At 39.1% G+C, this 21,941-nt stretch overlaps 1 protein-coding gene across 6 annotated transcripts in view; it reads right to left on the bottom strand.

Annotated features, from left to right (window-relative positions):
- Nucleotides 1-21,941, bottom strand: part of LOC118548244 (membrane-bound transcription factor site-2 protease) — a 192,796-nt gene that overhangs the window by 32,386 nt on the left and 138,469 nt on the right. For 3 of the 6 annotated variants that reach the window (XM_078064470.1, XM_036112095.2, XM_036112093.2), the window contains exons 1-4: nucleotides 13,761-13,971; nucleotides 10,449-10,597; nucleotides 7,010-7,244; nucleotides 396-499 (exon numbers count right to left, since the gene is read on the bottom strand). In XM_078064470.1, the coding sequence (XP_077920596.1) occupies nucleotides 396-499; nucleotides 7,010-7,244; nucleotides 10,449-10,597; nucleotides 13,761-13,835 (563 nt within the window). In that variant the 5' untranslated portion in view covers nucleotides 13,836-13,971. Of the gene's footprint in view, nucleotides 1-395; nucleotides 500-7,009; nucleotides 7,245-10,448; nucleotides 10,598-11,667; nucleotides 13,714-13,760; nucleotides 13,972-21,941 lie in introns of those variants that run through there. The other 3 variants (XM_078064469.1, XM_078064468.1, XM_078064471.1) reach the window with 3 other exon arrangements.

The raw sequence follows: 21,941 nt of genomic DNA on the forward strand, positions 1-21,941 counted from the left end.
CATGAGTAGAAGCAGGAAAGTATTTCAGCCAATAAGTCAAACAAAGTACTAAGAAGGCAGGTGGGTGGTCTCCAAGTGTAGTGGTTATCATTCCGACCTAATGATGAATATAAAGATTAGGTTTCAGGGTTTGATGAAAATCTTGAAGCACCATGAAGATATAACCAGGCTGGCAAAAGGCAAAGGGTAGAAGACCTAGATTACAGATATGCACATAGTTATTTGAGTATATTCATCAATATATTAATCATTATAAAAGAGAAGGTACCTCAAAATAATGTGGATATGCACTGGGCAATATCCACAGAAAGAAAAAACTATCAAATTTAGCAGATTTTAGTAATAAATCCTCCTAAGTAAAAAGTTTTTACATGTAGTAGAAAGAAAAATGTTACCTAATAGCTGCTATCCCATGTCCAATTTCATGTACAACACCACTAATGAGAACTGCAGCGAAGAAATAGGTCAGCTGGTTGACAGGTAAATTTATACCAGGAACCTGTTCACAGACACAATGATAAATACACACATGGGCACAAAGAAACCACGATGTTCGCTCCATGTTAAAGCTTAAACTTCCAGGCTGAAGGTTCTGGAAACTAAAAGTAGGGGTGCCTGGGTAGCTCAGTTGGTTAAGCATCTGACTCTTGGTTTCAGCTCAGGTCATGATCTCAGTGTCATGAGATTGAGTCCTGCCTCGAGCCCCGCTTCAGGTTTGGTGGTCAGCACTGAATCTGCTGGAGAATCCGCACCCCCATGCCCCCCACTCCTGCTCATGTTCTCTCTTTCTCAAATAAAGAAATAAAATCTTTTTTTAAAAAAGTAAAAGTAATATGAATAGCAGTGGTTGACTTCTCTACTATATCACAATAAAAGTAAAAACATCAGTTTTTTTGAACTAGGCAGTTTTTGAACAAGCACACCACCAATCTAAAGATAACAGTAAACACCAGGTTAAAAAGTCGAAACTCTGGGGCACCTGGGTGGCTCAGTTGGTTAAGCGTCTGCCTTTGGCTCAGGTCATGATCCTGGCGTCCTGGGATCGAGCCCTGCATCGGGCTCCCTGCTCAGCTGGGAGCCTGCTTCTCCCTCTGCCCTTGCTCCTCCCCTCTGCTTATGTTCTCTCTATGTCAAATAAATAATAAAATCTTTAAAAAAAGTAAAAACTTTAGCTTCCTGAAGTATTCACCATGGGAAAGAATTAGGGAGCCTGGCAAAGTGTCAGGCAATGCGGAGTGACAGTGACAGAGTCAGCAACTGTTCTATCCTCAGGGGCTAGAAGCCTGATTTGGAAATTCTTATTACAATTCCTAGTCCTTCCTCTGAATTGTTATTGCAAGGTTCCAAGTACTTAAGTGAGTAATATAGGATATTCCTGCCTCTCATCAATGAGTTTTCATTTTAATATTCTTGAGTTACATGAGCACTGGTAATTAAGAGTAGTGTAATCAAGTGCCTCATTGGTGTGGGAGTGGGAGCACCATGACCTCCATTTCTTTTTTAAAGATTTTATTTATTTGACAGAGAGAGAGACAGCGAGAGAAGGAACACAAGCAGGGAGAGTGAGAGAGGGAGAAGCAGGCTCTCTGCCGAGCAGGGAGCCTGATGCGGGGCTCGATCCCAGGACCCTGGGATCATGACCCGAGCCGAAGGCAGACGCTTAACGACTGAGCCACCCAGGTGCCCCATGACCTCCATTTCTTTGATTCCATCAAATTTATTTAGTACATTGGTCAGAAAAATAGTATCAAAATGATACATAAGTATTATATTAAAATTTAATGCAGGAAGTAAGTTCTTTGGAACATACAGACATATCAAGGACCTGTGAAGAAGCAGAAGTTGTCTTGCAAGCACATGCTCCTACGATGATGTGCATGTATCACTGCATACACAAAGCAAGTTTGCTATTGTCAGGGCTGCATGGTATAGTTTTTTAGATACCCAAGAATCGCCTTGTAAGATAAATAATCATTCCCAAGTTCTGTCATCTGTTAAGGAGAAATTCCATAAATTAGGTTAAGTGGGGCACACATCATTAATATTATTTACATACTGAGCATCTATTTCTCATAGTCCAGGAGTTGGACCCTAAAAGTATCCTTCTAGAGGAAATTCCTCCTCTGTCTTATTATTACTTTAATTATAAACTGGAAAACTCAGAGAAACAGAAGCCTATAATCCTGATCCCAAAACACAAAACAAAAAAACCATTCTCAATGTTTTATGTCCTTCTAGTCTTTTCATATACATATATTTTTAAAAAATTATACTTTTATTATAAATATGGTTTTGAAACCTGCCCCTTTCACTTAATGGTATCATAAACATTTTTCCATGAGTGTTTTCTGGCTCAACATGATTTTTAATACTTGTATTGCATTCTATAAAATAGACTGTTAGGCATATAATTGTTTAAAAAGTTTCTCCTCGGGGCACCTGGGTGGCTCAGGAGTAGTCTGCCTTCGGCTCAGGTCATGATCCCAGGGTCCTGGGATCGAGCCCCGCATCGGGCTCCCTGCTTGGCGGGAAGCCTGCTTCTGCCTCTCCCACTCCCTCTGCTTGTGTTCCCTCTCTCTCTGTGTCTCTCTCTGTCAAATAAATAAAGTCTTTAAAAAAATAAAAATAAAATAAAAAAAATAAAAAAAAGTTTTTCCTCTTATAAATACTGTGATAAACCTATTTGGACACATATATTCAAATATTTTGGGGGAATAAATTCTTAGACAAGCATGGTTGGTTCTGGCTCTTTGACATTCTGGATCCATCTCTAACTAGCTAAAGTGACCTCAAGGAAGTTTGGATTATTCCCCCCAACATTGCAATTTCCTCACTATTAAAATGGAAATAACCACATTTACATAAAAGGGTAATTTTGAGGATTAAATAAGATAATCCTTGTCCCATGTTTAATATTATGCTTCATGGAGAGTAATAAATGCTATCATTACACAAAATTTAAAGGACTTTGATACATATCAAACTGTTCACCAGAAGCAGACCCTTCCATAACCTTGGGCAAAGTAATATTATTCAAATATTTCAAATCTGCAATTTGAGGGAAATAAAAAGTTTCTCACTGTTTGATTTATATTTCTTTGATGATTATTTTTTATTTTTATTTTTTTAAAGATTTTATTTATTTGACAGAGAGAGACACAGCGAGAGAGGGAACACAAGCAGGGGGAGAGGCAGAGGGAGAAGCAGACTCCCCACTGAGCAGGGAGCCCGATGCGGGGCTCGATCCCATGACCCTGGGATCATTACCTGAGCCGAAGGCAGATGCTTAACGACTGAGCCACCCAGGCGCCCCTCTTTGATGATTATTAAAGCTCAATTTTTTCCCCTACTTCTGACCATTGATAGGTCTTTTGTGAGTAGTCTACTCATGACTTGTCTATTTTTTTCTCCTAGAGTGTTCTTTTGTTCTTATTGCTCTAGAAGATCACTTCGAATATCAACGATCAGTCCTCTGTAATACATATCACAGATGTATTCCCAAGTTCTTTTGCTTTTTAATTTTATTTTACTTTTAGTTTTTTGATATATAAAAATTTTTGTCATCAAAGCTATCAATATTCATGGTTTGTGCCATTAGTGTTACGCTTATGTCATTCTAATTCTGTGTTCATATAGCAGAAACCCGTTTTTTATCTTTCAAGGTCTTATGATTTTGTGTGTCAATTTTAATTCAATTGGAATTTATTTTTGTGCACAGAGGAATTTCACTTTTAAGTCTCCTTTAGTAACTGAAGAGGAGATTCAAACCATGTTGCAGGGATCACTTTCTAAATTCATAAATTGCAAGTGTCTTTCCTTAGTTATGAAACTAGTTTTCATAATCTTCATTTTTAATGTATGCATAATATTTCCCTGTATGACAATCCCATAACTTAAGCATTCCTCAATTACACATTGTGATTGTTTCTAATTCTTCGTAATAATAAATAATGTTAGGAGAAGAATTTGATGAATACTTTTTTTCCATATTTGGAAGTGTTTCCTTAAAACTAGAGTCCTAGATGTGTAAATAAATGGTCAAAATGTATGAATATTTTTATGATGCTCCTTATCTGAAGTTCTCTTTACTCAGCCCCTACTAAGCAACTCTTTCTAAGAATATCAGGATGGGGTGCCTGGGTGGCTCAGTCGTTAAGCGGCTGCCTTTGGCTCAGGTCATGATCCTGGGGTCCTGGGATCAAGCCCCGCATCGGGCTCCCTGCTCCGTGGGAAGCCTGCTTCTCCTCTCACTCTCCCTGCTTGTGTCCCTGCTCTCGCTATCTCTCTCTGTCAAATAAATAAATAAAATCTTAAAAAAAAAAAAAAAGAATATCAGGGTATGCTCTTCTACATACCTGCTCAGTTTCCATGTTGTTAGGGGTCTGCCTGTTCAGATCACTAGTTTCCTTTTCTCTGACCCCTCTTCTAAATTTATGTACTTAAGATTAATTCTTATACACACTCTCTACAAGTATCCATCTTATTTTACCTTTATTTCAAATACATCAGTAGGCTTGATTCAATAGGACATTGGTTCCTTTGCTTTATTATTATTTTTAAAAGATTTTATTTGAGAGTGTGCGTGCGCATGCACATGCACGCATCCGAGAGAGAGAGCATCAGCAGGGGGAGAGGGAGAGAGAGAATCTCAAGCAGACTCCATGCTGAGCACACAGCCCAACACAGGGCTTGATCTCATAACCCTGATATCATGACCTGAGCCGAAATCAAGAGTTGGATGCTTAACCAACTGAGCCATCCAGGCGCCCCTTTTGCTTTATTATTTTACGGATGTAATGATGAGATAAGGTAAGGATTTGAGTATGTGACTATACTAACAGATGGTAGGTCTTATTTGCTGGCAACAGTATGTGACTGCCCATCTGTCTTGGCCATGATCACACAGGGTATTAGATGTACCAGAATTCTGATCTCTCAATGACACAGAGTGCCAGGTTTTTGGGAATTAATACTGAATGAGGCTGTAGGAATTATAATGTAAATAGAAAGTACCTTCTCTGAGCTACAAGAACCCATATTAAAGCCAGAAGACATAACATTCTTAAATGTACACATAAATATGCACAGTGGACTACAGAGGACAGCTTTTTCATGGTTCTGAAGCATGACTCTCCTAACAGAGTCAATATTTTTGTGAACTCTTTGAATAAACTGAGAAGCAGAAAGAAGAAATAATAATAACACTTTGCCATTCTAATCCTAGCAGGCAGACAGGTGAATGATCACATTTCCTCCCAACCTGCTTCTTTTTCTACTATCTCTTCTTTAGCAAACAATAACCAATTGTGTAGACTGGGAGTTTAGGATGACTCCAGCCTTAATGAGCCAGCCAGATACCCCCCACAAAAAAAACCTTTTTAGAATGGTCTTTTCATAACCCAGACCCTATCTCTATTTCCCATCTTATCTCCTGTACCATATACCATACGCCAATATACCACCTAGACACAGGTGAAAGTTACTTTATAGTTCCTTGAAGAATTACTGGTCTTTGGAAGTGTTTCCTTAAAACTAGCCCCTCTTTAGGGAGTAGAGCATAATGGCTCTGAGGTCAGTGGTGGGTGAACATTGGGCCCACCATATACAAGCTGTGACTACAGGCAAGTGGCTTAACATCTCCCTTCCTTGGTTTTCTCATCTGTGATGAGATACTTATCTCTAGATTGTTGCAAGAATAAAATAAAATGGGCACAAAAACCTCACACAGGAAGCACTGTTATTATTACTCTATTATTCCCCCCTCCCTAAAGGGGAACACTTTACATAGGGTTAAAATGCAATTTATTTATACGGTATAGAGATCTTTAATAGGCAAATATGCTTCTCTCTGTTACTGGGATGCTCAACTGCCAGCTTTCCTTAGAGGCTATGGGGAGTCTCCTCACCCTTCCCTTGAAGCTCTCCTCTCCTCTCTTCCCAGGGCCAGGGACATCTCAGCATGCCTCTTCTCTGTGCCATAGTACCTGGTACTCTGTCCAATTGTAGCACAATCACGCCAGCTCTCCCTCTAGACTGAAAGCTCCATGAGTGCTAGGATTGGATTTTGTTCCCCATATAAGCAGGATTCAGCATAGGGCCAGTAGGCAGAATACATTTAGTAAATGTCGAAGAAATAAATCCTCTCTTCTGAGGCCTCACCTGGCGAATCCTTTGAACCTCTAAAAAAGAGCTATGACCATAGGAGAGATTCATTATCATTCTCTACAAATGACTTCTAAATCTATCCATAGTGGCCCAGCCTAGTAGAAACCACAAAAAGAAGAGTTAAAAAAAAATCAGTAACTAGCTCTTAAATAGTCTATTCCATTAATAAGAGCATGATTAAGAACATAACACCCATGACTCATGGAAATAAAAACAATACATGTAAAAAATTTGAAATAAAAGTTAGTCAATGGTAAAGCACCCTTCCACACTCTGGAGACATGCATCAATAAGATATAGGTTTATACATGTGCTTTCAAGTGAGAATTATTATAAATAGCTTATAAAGGAGTAAAGGAGTAAAACTCAGCACATTATTCTTCACATCAGGAAATCACAGTGATTACTGAAGGTCTTATATCTTTAAATAAAAGGATATTATTGCTTAGAGTCTGAAAGCCATGAAGAGGAAAAGGGAACACTTTACACAGGGTTAAAATGCAATTTATTTATACAGTATAGAGATCTTAAATAGGTCACCTCATTCCTTGATAGAAACAATCATTTAACACCTCGAGAAGACAACATGAATTGAATTAAGTATCTGTATAACTGTTGACAATCTTGATGGTGGTGCATTTGTTCTATTACTACTGCTGCTACTACATATTGCAACAAATCTTTGCTAGATTCCCATTAATATTTTTGTTTAAGCAGGTAATTTGAGAAATGAGACTTTTCATCTATTTCCATATTTATAATATGGAGAGGAGTTATGCTAGCCAGAAGAAATACCTTATATTCGTGTTGCAATAAACTTAAAAAGCAAAAAGAAGGTACTTACCACAACTTGTAGCACTTGCTCATTGTGAAGTGAGGAGGAGGAGGAAGAGGAAGAGGAAGATGATGAAGAGGAAGAAGCAGAGGAAGAGGAGGAAGAGGAAGAGGAGGAAGAGGAGGAAGAATAAGAAGAGGGAGAGTCAGCCATCATCTGTGCCAAAGTCTGCATTAGCGTTTTCCCGAGGAGGAAAAAAGAGCTGAACATGGCAATTACGCCAAACACCATTCCAAAATTGAACCTGTCGGGAGGAAACAAAATCACATAAACACACAATTCCTTACAATTCGTGGGTTAACAAATTCATCGACCAGCCACATTTCATAGCTTCAAAATAATGGCTAAAAATTTCACTACTTCTGCCTTGTTTTCCTACCTGAACTTCAGGTATGTGACTGAAGCACAGGCACTGATCTCTCTAAGCAGCTGTAATAGTTTATAATTCTCTCATAGCTGAAGAGGCTGAATACTGTTCCCAATAAAAAGTTTCTTTCCTCTCATGTCTTTTGCCCATTTACATAGAATTGTTTTGATCTCGTTCTCATATAATTACAAAAGCTCTTTTGACATTATAGACATCCATTTCTTTTTTCCCCTACCAATTCTTTTGTTTGCATTTTATTTTAGCTATATTTTGTGATGAGCTTAAATATTAACATGGTAAACTTTAACAACAGTTTCAATAATTACAAATTACCCTTCTATAGTTGGGAATAATCTATTACATTTTCTAACTTTTTTTTTAAAAAGATTTTATTTATTTATTTGCCAGAGAGAGAGAGAGAGAGAGAGAGAGAGAGTGAGCGCGCGCACAAGCGGGGCGAGCAGCAGAGGGAGAGGGAGAAGCAGGCTCCCCGCTGAGCAGGGAGCCGATGCGGGACTTGATCCCAGGACTCCAGGATCATGAGCTGAGCCGAAGGCAGGTGCCCAACCAACTGAGCCACCTGGGCGCCCCATATTTTCTAACTTTTTATAAGTTGTGTTTTTCAAGGAACTTGTCTGTTTCATCTAAATTGTCAAATGTATAGGCATAGAATTGTTCACAATAGTTTCATTTTTTAAAAACATCTATGGAATAGGCAGTAATGTTCCTTTTTCTCAATTCTGATTTTTTTAAATTGAAGTACAATTAACATACTAGTTTCAGATATACAACATATCGATTCTATACATTATTCAATACTCACCATGCTAAGTGTAGTCATCATACAATATCATTACAGTATTATTGACTATATTCCCTATGCTGTACTTTTCATCTCTGTGACTTATTTTGTAACTGAAAATTTGTACCTCTTAATCCCCTTTACTTATTTCACCCATACCCCTGCCTACCTCCTGTCCGGCAACTAACAGTTTGTTCTCTGTATTAAGACTCTGCTTAGTTTTTGTTTGGCTGTTCATTTGTTTTGTTTTTACATATAAGTGGAATCATACAGTATTTGTCTGGCCCTGTCTAATTTATTTCACTTATAATAATACCCTCTAGGTCCATCCATGTTGTTGCAAATGGAAGATCTCATTCTTTTTTATGGCTAATATTCCATTATGTATATATACCACACCCTCTTTATCCATTCATCTTTCTTTAAAAAGATTTATTTATTCATTCTAGAGAGAGAGAGAGGGAGGGAGAATGAGAGAGCGAGTGGGGGGAGGGGCAGAGGGAGAGAATCCTCGAGCAGACTCCCTGCTGAGTGTGGAGCCGAAGCAGGGCTCGATCCCAGGATCAATGAGATCATGATCCGAGCTGAAACCAAGAGTCGGACGATCAACTGACTGAGCCACCGAAGAGCACCTCCATTCGTCTTTTTTTTTTAAGCTTTTATTATTATTTATTATTTTTTTTTGAGAGGCGGGGGGCGAGAACAAGGGGTGGTGGCAAGAGGCAGAGGGAGAAGGAGAGTCTTAAGCAGGCTCCACACCCAGTGCACAGCGTGACACAGGGCTCGAACTCACAACCCTGAGATCATGACCTGAGCTGAAATCAAGAGTTGGACACTTAACTGAGCCACCCAGGCACCCCTCCATTCATCTCTTGATGGACACTTGGGCTGCTTCTATATCAGAGCTATGGTAAATAATGCTGCAATAAACATAGGGGTGCATCTATCTTTTTGAATTAGTGTTTTTGTTTCCTTTGGCTAAATATCCAGTAGTGGAATTACTGGATCATATGGTATTTTTTTTTTAATTTTTTAAAATTGAAGTATAGTTGACATACAATGTTACATTAGTTTTACTGTACAGCATAGTAATTCAACAAGTTTATACCTGTGTTCACCACAAGTGTAGCTACCATATGCTGGTATTTTAGTTCATTTTTTTTGACAAACCTCCATATTGTTTTCCACAGTGGTTGCACCAGTTTATATTACCATCAACAGAGCACTAGGGTTCCCTTTTCTCTGCATCCTTGCTAATGCTTACTGCTTTTTATCTTTTTTATACTAACCATTCAATTCTGATTTTGTTACTTGTATTTTCTTCTTCATAATTATGGAAGGGGTTTATTAGTTTTATCAATCTTTTCAAAGAACCAACACTTGGCTTTGCTGACTTTCTTTCTGTATAGTTTTTATTTCACTGATTTCTGCTCTTTATAATTTCTTTCTATTTTGTTTGATTCACTATTACATATTTTGCTTTTTAATGATCTGATTATTTACATTTAGCTCTATTGCATTTGGAGCTAAATTTCTAGCAAAAAGGAATTTGGACAAAGGCCTCCTATGCCCACACTAGAAATTCTGCCAACTACAAAACCTGTCAGTCTCTACGGTGTCCCAGAGATCATTATGAACCTCTTAACAATAAACACTATATGCTCCTCGATTGAAGAAATTTGTTAAACTAAAGGGGTATGCCTGGCATGGCCAGGGGACTCCAGAACCCTGCTGCTACAATCTGGCTGGCCATTTTCCCAATTGGTTTGTGTATATGCCTTACTGGTTGTGAAATATTTTAAATATCATTCTCCTGGAGGGGTATCACAAAAGAAGTATAGGGAAAAGCCTGCAGACTTCTGGGCATCCTATGACTCCCTGGACCCTTGTTTCTATGTGTGATGACAGGGGACAGAATTCTGCAGAATTAGTTTCCTGATAGAAAATGCTCCAATCTTTTTTTTGCATTTCTTTTGTTTTTGCATTTCTAGTAGTGTATAACTTACACGGTAAACTGCACAAGTCTCATACATACAGCTCACAGAATTTTTACATGTGCACCCATGTATCTACCACCCAGATCAAGATATAGAACCTTGATTTTTGATGTATGCAAAAGTACAATGATGTAATCTCTTAAGTTTATACAAAACCAGAAAAGTTTTATACTACCATTTTAAAACTCAGCAGATTGGAAAATAATGGAAACAGTTCATTCAACAAGCATTTCTCATGATCACAACGACTGATTTAAACAAAAAAAAGAAAATGAAGAATACCACTGGTAAAGCATCCTTGCTTTCCGCCGTCCCCAACTGTAAAAGGCACGATTGAAAACAGCAGTTTGCCATCTTATGTGAAAAGGGGAGATGCTCAATCCGTTGTTTTCCAGCCAGTCTTCATAAGAATGCTTAAAATACACAGATGACTAGGAGAGAAAGAAAAGTTCGACATCACTCAGTTTTGAAGAACATGTATGAAGTTTAAGAAAATCAAAAAAGTCTTTTCTATAGGAAAGCAAAATACTGACTGTCCAGATACTTACAATTTAAAAGCTTTATGTTTATTCTTCAGGATATTAAAGGTCTCAGACTAGCTGGTCTGTTGAGGTTAGGGTCTGGCAAACTATGGCCCATGGGTTAAATGTGGCCTACACCCTGTTTTTCTATCTTTCTTTTTCTTTCTTTCTTTCTTTCTTTCCTTTCTTTCTTTCTTTTTTTTAAAGTAATCTCTATGTCCAATGTGGGGCTCAAACTCATGACCCCTGAGATCAAGTCACATGTTCTATCAACTGAGACAGCCAGGGACCCCATAATACAGCCTGTTTTTGTATAGCCTGTGAACTAAGGATGGTTTCTACATTTTTAAGGGATTGTAAAAAAAGACAACAAAAACCAAGAATATGTGACAGAGATGCTATGTGGCTCACAAAGCCTAAAATACTTATCATCTGGCCCTTTACAGAAAAAGCTTGCTGAGCTCTGCTTAGAGGAGCACTGTCCAACAGAAATATGTGAGCCACAAATGCAAGCCACACATATAATTTTAAATTTTCTAGTAGCTGAATTTTAAAAAGTAAACAGAAACAGATTAATTTAAATATATTTTTAAACTAAAAATACCTAAGATATTATCATTTCAACATGTAATAAACTATTGAAATATTTTACATTCCATTTACTTATTTGTATGTAAGCCTTTGAATCCAGTGTTACTGCACATTTCAACGTGGACTAGTGCCATCTCAAATGCTCCATGACTACACGTAGTTAGTGGCTACCACACTAGACAGAAGAGTTCTAGAAGCCTTGTTACAATAAAAAGAGGTCTTGTGCTATAATTTAAAAAGACCCCCAACCAATCCAACACAGGGGACGAGTTAGATGGAATCAGTGCTTTCTATCCTCTTATGAGCAACAACCCTAAGAAATTAAGCTGCCTTTTATCATTTAAAAGTACAAAACTTACGTAAAGCCATCTTGGGTCTTAGTAACTTACGTTTTCCAGGGTTGAGGGGATAGCTGCTATACACAGCTTAACAAGAGTTCTATCTTTAGGGAAGTCTGAAGTCCTTGCGTAATGTACGATTTTGTTTTATATACCCTGACACTGACCCCTATTATCCCTCAGTTACAGAAAGTACAGTTAAGTATTTTGTCATATTGATGCTCATCCATTCGAGAAATTTGTCTCTAGAAGGGTATTTCAGCCGTATCAGTCATAAATGACCTGACTGAATATAGGTATCTCTTCGCCTTTGGATCTGTAATGTTCTCTGTTCTCAGTCTTCAGGTGAAGTTTTAAAAACTTGCTTGTTTTCCAGGACTTGGAAAAGTAGAGTGACACACCCCTTCAGTATATGTCTACTAAGGAAATCTTCGAAGAACCAAACGTGGAACAGCAGACCAAGTTGGAAGCAGAGAAGCTGAAGGTGCAGACTCCTAAAACTTGAGGTTTCTCCATTCCCCAGGCAGATATTCTGAGTGACGGTTAGGTCTTTTGCTCAAGGAATAGTGCTCTGTTGGAGAACTAGGGGCTGAAAGTGAAGTGACCCGAAGTGAAGTTACTGAAAGTGAAGTAACCTGATCACCTCACACACTTGACCAGAGACTGTAGAGGTTTGAAAAGTTCTTTTTATTTTGGACTTTTGTCACATATGCAACATGAAGAAATCACGTGGTTTTGTTTTTTCTAAACAACAAAATCACTGTTGAAAGAAGCAGTGGCTGGTACTGCTATACGCTAAACACTATGCCAAGTACCTGCAGAGGAAGCACCTAAGGATCTTGTAAAGATGCAGATTCTGATTTCTGTAGGTCCGAGATAAGGCCTGAGATTCTACATTTCTGACAAGTTCCCAGATGATGCGAGTGCTGCTGGTACTTGAATTTTAGGTTGAGTAGCAAAGCTTTATGTACATGAACTAATGTAATCCTCTCTACAATCTCAGAAGATCCTTACCATTATTACCTCCATTTTGAAGATTAAGAAACCGAGGCACAGAGAGTAATTTGGCCAAGGTCACAAAGGCTGGGAAGTGGCTGAACCCAGCCCTTGCTCTAAGGACTCTACTGTAAAACCTCCTCACTTTGTAAGTTCAAATCCAACAAAGAAGCACAAGTATCATTTCATTTTACTGTTACACCTAAAACACACAATACTAAACTGTAATACTCTATTTAAAACGGTATTCATAACATGAAGGTTTTATTAAACACTCGAGAACTGTACTGTGGAATAAAATCTGTATGTTGTAATGACTTTATTGTTACCTTCACCCCCCCATTCAATTTCAAAGGTTGCTTGAAACATGTGGTCAGACAATTGTGCATAATTTTTGCTACCCTTCCCAAACAGCTGAAAAGTGGACCGCCCACCCGGGATGTACGTGTGGGGTGGGGGAAGGAGATTAGTGTGAAGAAGTGGGTACAGGGTGCAAATTAGAATTGTAGTGGTCAGAAACTAGTTATTTAAATCCTTGTTACCTGAGTATGCTACTTTGAAGTTTGGTCTGTAGACTAACAACACTGTAGCACCTGGGAACTGGTTACAAATGTAGAATCTTAGGCCCCGCCCCAAACCTGCTGAATCAGAAAGCAATTTTAACCGGAACCCCAAATGACTGTATGCACTTTAAAGTTCGAGCCCGCTAGTCTAAAACACAACTTGATTTAGATTCATTCCAGTACCACAGTCTTTGGAGGGTCGTGGCCTTAAAAGACAACGAGGGAGAACAATGCCTTTCCTAGGCCGACTTTTTATTTTCCTCCCAGGTGCACTGCCGCGGGGTCTGGCAAAGCCCTGACCCTCCCGAGCCCACTACTGGCGCCTCCCGGGCAGGACCCGAAAGCGGTGGGGCCTGCACCGCCCCGCAATGCGACTGCGGCAGCTGCGCAGACCGCCACACCCCTGCCGCGGTCCGCCGTTTTATTTACTCCACGGGGCCCGGGCGCCACGCGGAAAAGCGCACGTGGATACTGGCCGCGCAGCTTCCAGCCCGGGAGGCGCGAGGCAGGGGAAGAGAAAAGGCCTCGGGCCTTGCGCCCGACCCTGGACACCGCGGGCTTGGGCTTTAGGCCCGAGGCCCTCACCTTCAGTACCAAGTCGGTCAGGTAGACGGCAGTCCAGCCGCCCACCACCACTACCACCAGCGACACTGGAATCATGGCAGTGGCGGAGGCAGCGGAGGGAAAGCGAGCCCCGGCGTCCTCTTCCCTGTGAGCCGCAACGAGCCGAAAGCGCGGCGCCTACAGCCCCAGCATCCGCGCAGGAACCAAGCTGCCGCCGGTTCCTTTCTCGCAGTGGCTCCGTTTCCCCCCGGGCCCTTCGGAAGGCACACAGAGACAGCCATGTGCGCACCGGAAAAGGGGGCGGGTGCTTATTTTCGTGGGACACCCGGGCGCCGGGGTGTGGGCGTTTGCTCGACACCGGCTCCCAGCCCTCTAGCGATTTCTTAGGCTTTGGCCCTCCCTGCTGTTGGCTCACTGTTGTCTCCGGTTCTGGTCTGGGGTTTGCTGTTCCTTTTAAGCTAGTGAGAATTTGGAGTCTTCTGAAGGCGACGGGTCATGTCTCCGCCTCCCTGACCCTGTCATAGGTATCCAGATTTAAGTTAATTATGTTTATTTTTTTTAAATTGAAGTGTTATTTACATAAAGCGAAATCAGTGCAGGTCTCAGTTGTCCATTTCCATTAGTTTTGATAACTGCATATATCTGTGTACCCTAATCAAAATAGAGAACATTTCCATCTCAGGAATTTTCTTCGTGTCTCTTCCCAGGCAGTCCCCCCACCCCACCCCTGTTCTAATGTATTTAAACTGTGTAAATAGAGCTATAGGATAAGTATACTCTTTTGTGTCTGGCTTATTTCGCTCACCATAATATTTTTTCTTTTTTAAAAATTTTATTTAATTCAATTAGTTAATATATAGTGTATTATTAGTTTCAGAGGTAGTTTATTGATTCTTCAGTTGCATAGAACACCTAGTGCTCATTACATCAAGTGCCCTCCTTCCTGCCCATCATCCAGTTACCCCATCCCCCCACCCACATCCCCTCCAGCAAACCTCAGTTTATTTCCTATAGTTAAGTCTCTTAAGGTTTGCCTCCCTCTCTGTTTTCATCTTATTTTCCCCTCCCTTTCTCTATGAGCCTCTGTTTTGTTTCTTAAATTCCACATGAGTGAAATCATATGATAGTTGTCTTTCTCTGACTATTTCCCTTAGCATAATACCCTCTAGTTCCATCCACCAACATAATATTTTTGAGATTCATCCATGTTGTTGATTAAATTAGGTTCTTTTCGCAATTGGTGCTATGTTTAAAAAATTGGAGCTCTGAATATCTGCACTTCTTTTTATGTTGACTTATACCTGATTATATGTTGACCTGGAGTAGTGGTTTTCAGCCTTGGCTGTGCAGTAGGATCATCGCGGGGCTTTAAAAATTTCCGTTGCCCATTTTCCAGCCTAGACTAATTGAATCAGAAGCTCAGAGTGGGACCCAAGAGTCAGTATTTTTTAAGCTCTTTAGGTCATTCCACTGTGCAGACAAGATTGAGAATCACTGACCTAGAGGACTTCTAAAGGGAAGGAAAACCTTATTTATGGAATGTTTTAATGCATTCTCTTAATGTTCATGTTTTTGTAAATTAACTTTTCCGGAAAAGCATCCTTAGCAATGATAATATCAGTACTAATATGGAGAACACAATACTATTTTAAGAACAAGTATCCCTAATAAAAATGGACCCTCAATGGCCTCTGAAGTAAAAATGATAGTATAATACTAGAAAGCTGTATTACAAATATTGGTATTAATTTGCCTCATTCTCCCATCCTTTTCCTAAAGATTTAATAATTTAGTACCATGTCCCTCTAGCTTCAAGAGACCTTAAGACTCAGTTTTACATCTCCTTGCATACATGTGCGCATATATGTTGTTACAAAATATTTCAACTTATTTTGGATGTAGCTGGGTGTAAATTATAAAAGTTTATATTCAAGCACTCTGTGGCCCCACAGTTTTCCATGTACAGGTGCCCCAATAGTCTTAGTGCACTTTTAGGTTTTGATAATTTCAGAAGTATAATTGCTACAAACTTATAAAAGCCATCACTTGAAAGTTTATTTAAATTTCTTTTATACTTATTTCATTTTATGAATTTTGAATAATTTTAAATTTCAAGTGTTTTAGTCTCTCAACTGAAGATAAACATTGAAACAAAAAATTGAAATACATTTACTGTTCAAAAATTCCCAAGACTAAGCATGAAAGAAATTTAGGTATTTTTACTTTTTTTTTTTTTTTTTAAAGATTTTATTCATCTGAGAGAGAGAGAGGGAGAGAGTGCACAAGCAGGGGGGAGAGGGAGAAGCAGGTTCCCTGATGAAGCCAATGACCCGCGAGCCCGAGGCGGGGCTCAATCTGTGCTCAATCCCAGGACCCTGGGATCATGACCGGAGCCAAAGGCAGACACTGAACCAACTGAGCTGCCCAGGTGCCATGGTATTTTTACTTTCAAAGGATGTTTTAAGTTTGTAGAATCTGTACTTCTTAAGTTATTAAAGCTTAAAACTGCACTGAGACTGTTGGTAGGCTATTGTGTTTGAACTGACCTTTGTTCACTCCTACATAATGACTGCAGTTTTTAACATTGTTTTTCCCCGGGGGGAAGAGAATATGAACTTAAGATCTTTTTTGTTAGCCTGAAGCCTTGTCTGGACCCCTTGCTGGGATAAGTACCAGCTACTGTGTGGCTATCTGATTACCCCAAATACGTAGGAAATGAGTTGATTGTGTTTTTCTGTTCCCAACCTAAAAATTTACTTATTCAGCTGACTTGGTGTTCCCATCAGGGACCCAGCAGTCAAAACAAAACACTAAATTGAATCCTGCTGGTTTCTGGAACTTATCAGTAGTGGAAGCCAGCTGGTAGCAGCAGAAGAGATAAGATAAAGGATGCAAGATGGCAGCAAAAAATTCCTGAATTCCAGAAGATCAAAGTATATTTCCTTAAAACAAATTTGTGACCTAATTTACAAGTTGTTTCACGTTTCTGTCAGGTAATTATTTTATTGATTGATTGATTGATTGAAGCTTTACCCCCAACATGGGGCTTGAACTCACAACCCCAAGATCGCATGTTCTATTGGCTGAGCCAGCCAGGCACCCATGTCCGGTAACTTTTAAATAGAGGACACAAAGCCTCTATTATTATGAAATTATTCATACAATTTTAATTTATTATTTTTAGAGGGGGCACCAGATACATATTTTGGCTGAATGCAAAATAGCCTCATTATTAAAATCAATATTTGGCTGAAGCAGAATATCAACATCATATAATAAACTTTTGAGATGCCAGAATCAACATGAGATATAACATTAGATATTAATTTAAAATATTACATTTTTATTATGAAAAATATTAGTATTCAGATTTTTAAAGTCTGATGTTTTATGCAGGAATATTTCTTTCTTTTGTTTTTAAGATTTTATTTATTTATTTGACAGAGAGAGAGAGCACAAGCCAGGGGAGCTGCAGAGGGAGAGGGAGAAGCAGACTCCCCACTGAGCAGGGAGCCCGATGTGGGACTCGATCCCAGGACCTTGGGATCATGACCTCAGCTGAAGGCAGATGCTTAACCAAGTGAGCCACCCAGGCATCCCAGGAATATTTATTTCTTATCAATGTAAGCTGATAGTTTGCTTCTGGGGTCATTATACTCTACATTTATGACACTAAATTATACCAGTCAGGATAAACTAGGTTATGCCTGGATAACAAATTCTAAAATCCCAGGGTCTAGGGGAGCCTGGCTCAGTCGGTTAAGCGTCTGAGTCTTGGTTTCAGCTCAGGTCATGGTCTTGGAGTCCTGGGATTGAGCCCTGCATCAAGCCCCACATTGGGCTCCATACTCAGTGTGGAATCTGCTTGTCCCTCTCCCTCTGCTCCTCCCCCTGCTCTTGAGCTCTCGCTCTCAAATAAATAAATAAAAAATAGTTTTTTAAAAAGATTTTATTTATTTGAGAGAGAGAAAAAGAGAGCATGAGCAGGGGGAGAGGGACAGAGGGAGAGGGAGGAGCCGACTCCCCACTGAGCAGGGGGCCTAATGTGGGACTCAATCCCAGGACCCTGGGACCATGATTTGGGCTGAAGGCAAACATTTAACGGACTGAGCCACCCAGGCACCCCAATAAATAAAAAATCTTAAAAAAAAAAAGGGCTAAAAACAGCAAAGAATTATTTTTTGTTTGTGCTTTGTATCCATTGATGGGTTTGCATGCTGATGGAGACTCCACCATTTTATTATGCTCACATCTCAAAATGAGGTTCAGAGTTTAGTGTGGCAGAGAAAGAGAAGACTAGAGTATGTACCACAGGCAGCGAAGTGCTATGGCCCATATGTGCACATGTTACTTCCACTCATGTTTCATTAGCCAAAAGTAGTCAAATAATTGTACTTAACATAAAGGGCAGAGGGAGTGTCATCACGTGGAAGGAGAGAACAACACTTGGAAATACACAGTAGTGTTATTTACCACATAAATAGCCATTCACTCTCACCTATGGAGGGTGTAGTGACACAAAATGTTTGGTTAGTGCTGTCATTATGGGATACTGCTAGTGTTGATGCTGCCACATAATTACTAAGCCTTTCCTTTCTGTTTACTAGGAACTGGCTAAGGTAAAGACTCCTTTCCATTTTAAATCCCAGTCGGTATGGTTGCTGAAGATGGCACAGTTTGGTGGAAACAGTCCCATAAATGGAAGTTTCTCGTGCCAGTTGAAGAAAATATTTTCTGAATCTCTTCTGAAAGTGCTGTCTTCACTTATCGTTTCATTCCTAATATATATAGACATTTTGCCTGCAATTGCTGTTTTACAGTCGTGTGAATAATGTTTGTCCTTATAAACCTTGCTTCTAAAAATGTGCTAATCGAGCAATATAATTGGCTTTCAAGAAACTAGTCATCTAGGTTTTTCCATCTGTGTTTCAGTTTCATTTCGTGTACATGAGTGTCTTCATCTTTCTGGTGGGAGAAGAGAATCTTTTTAGCAGCTATCATGTAAGAAAAACTTGTACTCTGAAAGTATCAGTTTGGTTACTTCTTCATCAGGTTCCAGCAAGCAAAGTACTTGCTCTGCAAGCAGTTGTAATAAGATGTATTGTTTTAATCTAAAAAGCATATTATTTTGGTTTTGTTCAAGATGGCTTTTAAATTGTTTAAACATCTTGTTAAATATATGACAAGGCAATTCCAAAATCTTTGGACATCATGTACTTTTGTCTTTGAAGTATGATGAAGTGGCCCACTATCCTTCTGCTTACAGACAGTGATAATGGCTTTTTGATTAGAGTACTGAAGTGAACAAAACACTGTATACTTATGATTCCTAAATCACTCTTAGCCTTTACCATGTTTGTTTTATTATTAATAATAGTGACACATTTTACAACTGATTTTCCATCCTATAAGTAGTTCTTCAGTCAGAATGCATGATGTTGATAGCTGTGTGAGAGCACAGCAATCTCTGAACAGAAACAGAGTGGAATTCATTATTAATCTACCATTTCATCTGACTTAAATAAGACCTGTAGTTGTTTCTACATATGCAAATGTCTGATGTCCTCCATAAAGTAGCACATTTAACAATATTGTAGCCTTTCTATATACAGCAGAACACTATTCAAGAAATTTTCCGATGACACATTTTTTAGAAGGAATTTAAAACTAGCATTTATAGCTCCAGCAAATACAAAAAAAAATCCTTCATTTTCAAATATTGAAAATACTTCATAGTATCTGGTAGGAGATGTCAAATTATGGCCTGAGGGTCAGATCTAGCCCTCTGCCTGTTGTGTAAATGATGTTCTGTTGGAACACAGCTATGCTCCTCTGTTTGCATTATTATCTACCTTTGCACCAAAACAGAGCTGAGTAGTTGTGACAGAGACCTAATGGCTGCCAATGCCTAAAATGTTATCCGGCCCTTAAAAGAAAAAGTGTGCTGACCTATGGTCTATAGTAATATTGTCGATAAGATTTTCTTTAACTTTTAGCTTCCCTAGGCATAGAACTATAAGGAATTCTCTTCTTAAAGCCTTCTCAAGAAGTCTTTTATTTTGAAATTTGCTAAGTGGGAATAAAATGCGGTTTTGAGACCTCATTTTGCTTTAGCACTTTCTTTTATTCTTCTTTTTTTTAAGATTTTATTTATTTATTCATAAGAGACACAGAGAGAGAGAGAGAGAGAGAGAGGCAGAGGGAGAAGCAGGCTACCCGCTGAGCAGGGAGCCCGATGTGGGACTCGATCCCAGGATCCTGGGATCATGACCTGAGCCGAAGGCAGATGCTTAACCACTGAGCCACCCAGGCGCCCCTTGCTTATTTATTTGATACAGAGAGAGAGAGCAAGAGCGAGCGCAAAAGCAGGGGAATGGCAGGCAGAGAGAAGAGGGAGAAGAAGGCTCCTTGCCAAGAAAGGAGCCTGATGCAGGGCTGGATCCCAGGATTCGGGGATCATGACCTGAGCCCAAGGCAGACGCTTAACCATCTGAGCCACCCAGGCGCCCTCTTTTATTCTTCTTATACTTTATATTTTTTTAATGTATAAATTGAAGATGATTTATCAAGGATGCTATTGAACAGGACTTTGGAATTTTTCCTGCTTGTGAAATTTTGACATGACAAACTGACATTCTGCCATTAATTTACCCTTGCAAGATGTGAAGAATTCCTTAGTGAGATTTTTTCTTGTAAGGCTTATAACCTAAGTGAAAGTGAAGAAGAAAAAATTAAATATAGTTTTTATTTTAGAGTTTGTTGCTACAGCATAACCTAGCAAAAGCCAAGCAATGCAGATTCTTAATTGTTTCTCTACATAAGCTTAATAGTTTTAAAAATTATAATTATCACAGCATTTTACTCTTCAGTAATGGGTATACATTTGTTAATCAAGTGATGGATTTAAACTTAGAAAGCACATAAAAATGTTTTTACCTCAAGTTATTTTAGACTCTGCGTGTATGTTTGAAAGTGAATATTAAAATATTTTCAGTACATTCAAGTGATACACCTTATTCATATTATTGACATTGTTTCACTAATTATATATGATGATATCTCCTCTGTCATATGATCACTGGTTGTGCAAATTTTCAGAGATTCCAGAAATGATGTTGAAGTAGGCATTTGGCCATATAGGGGAGGAAAAATAATTTTCTTTCTACCCTTTGAGTTTCTTGGCTGAGACCCCCCCCATAATAAAAGATTAACAGGAGAAAAGCAGACAGAAGCTTAATAACATGTACACCTCCTATATACAGGGGAGAGACCCAGGAAAACTGAGTAACTCCTTGAAATAGCCCAAGCCACCACCTTAAATATCTTCAGCTAGAAACAAACGATGTTAGTGGGGGGAGCTACTTATGGGAGGTGACCAGGACAAGCACAGTAAACAAGGGTAAGGTTGTTAAGCAGATTTAAGTTGTTGCCTTCTGCACTGATAAGAGTTTCTAGAGATTAAGAGTCATCCTCCTCCTTCTGGTACAGAAGGAGACACCCCTACAAATGGAGATTTGCCTTGTAAATGTTTCTTTCTTACAAAGGGTAACTTGTATTCAGTTTTCAAAGCTTCCCCTTTGTCTGCTGTTTCTTAAAAAACAAAACAAAACATCAAACTAGTTTAAAATAATCAATATGCCAAAGAGGCATATTCTGGGGTGGTATATTTTGCTCTGCTTCAGCCATTTGGACTTCCAAAGACAAGGCTCAGGGGGAAACAAAATCCCAAGTGCCAAGTTCCAAGGTTTAAACAAAACTTCATTGCATCACCGTTATTTAATTCAGCAGGCTCTGAAAGTAATCCTTTACTGCTTGTCTGAAAATATCTTGATTTCCCTCTTATTTTAGATAGTTTCATAGGGCATATAATTCTAGGTTGAAAGTTGTTTTCACTTAGCATTTTGAGAATGTTAATTTCTGGCTTCTATTGTTGCTGTCGAGAAGTCTGTTGTCAGTTTAACTGTCTCTTGTTTTAGGTAATCTGTCTTTTTGGTGTTCCTCTTTGGCGTGTTTAGATGTACATTTCTTTTTATTTAACTTGCTTGGAATTTGTTGGTATATGGGTCAGGGTGCAGGCAGGAAAATGACAACAATGCTAGGTACTTCAAAGCAGAGAGGATTTTATAAGGGAATTAGCTACACATATACTGAAAGGTTGAAAGAGGAACAAAGGCGAGGTAGCTGGGAGACTGGAAAGCATAA

This window comes from Halichoerus grypus, chromosome X, assembly GCF_964656455.1.
Source record: "Halichoerus grypus chromosome X, mHalGry1.hap1.1, whole genome shotgun sequence".
Taxonomy (NCBI): domain Eukaryota; kingdom Metazoa; phylum Chordata; class Mammalia; order Carnivora; family Phocidae; genus Halichoerus; species Halichoerus grypus.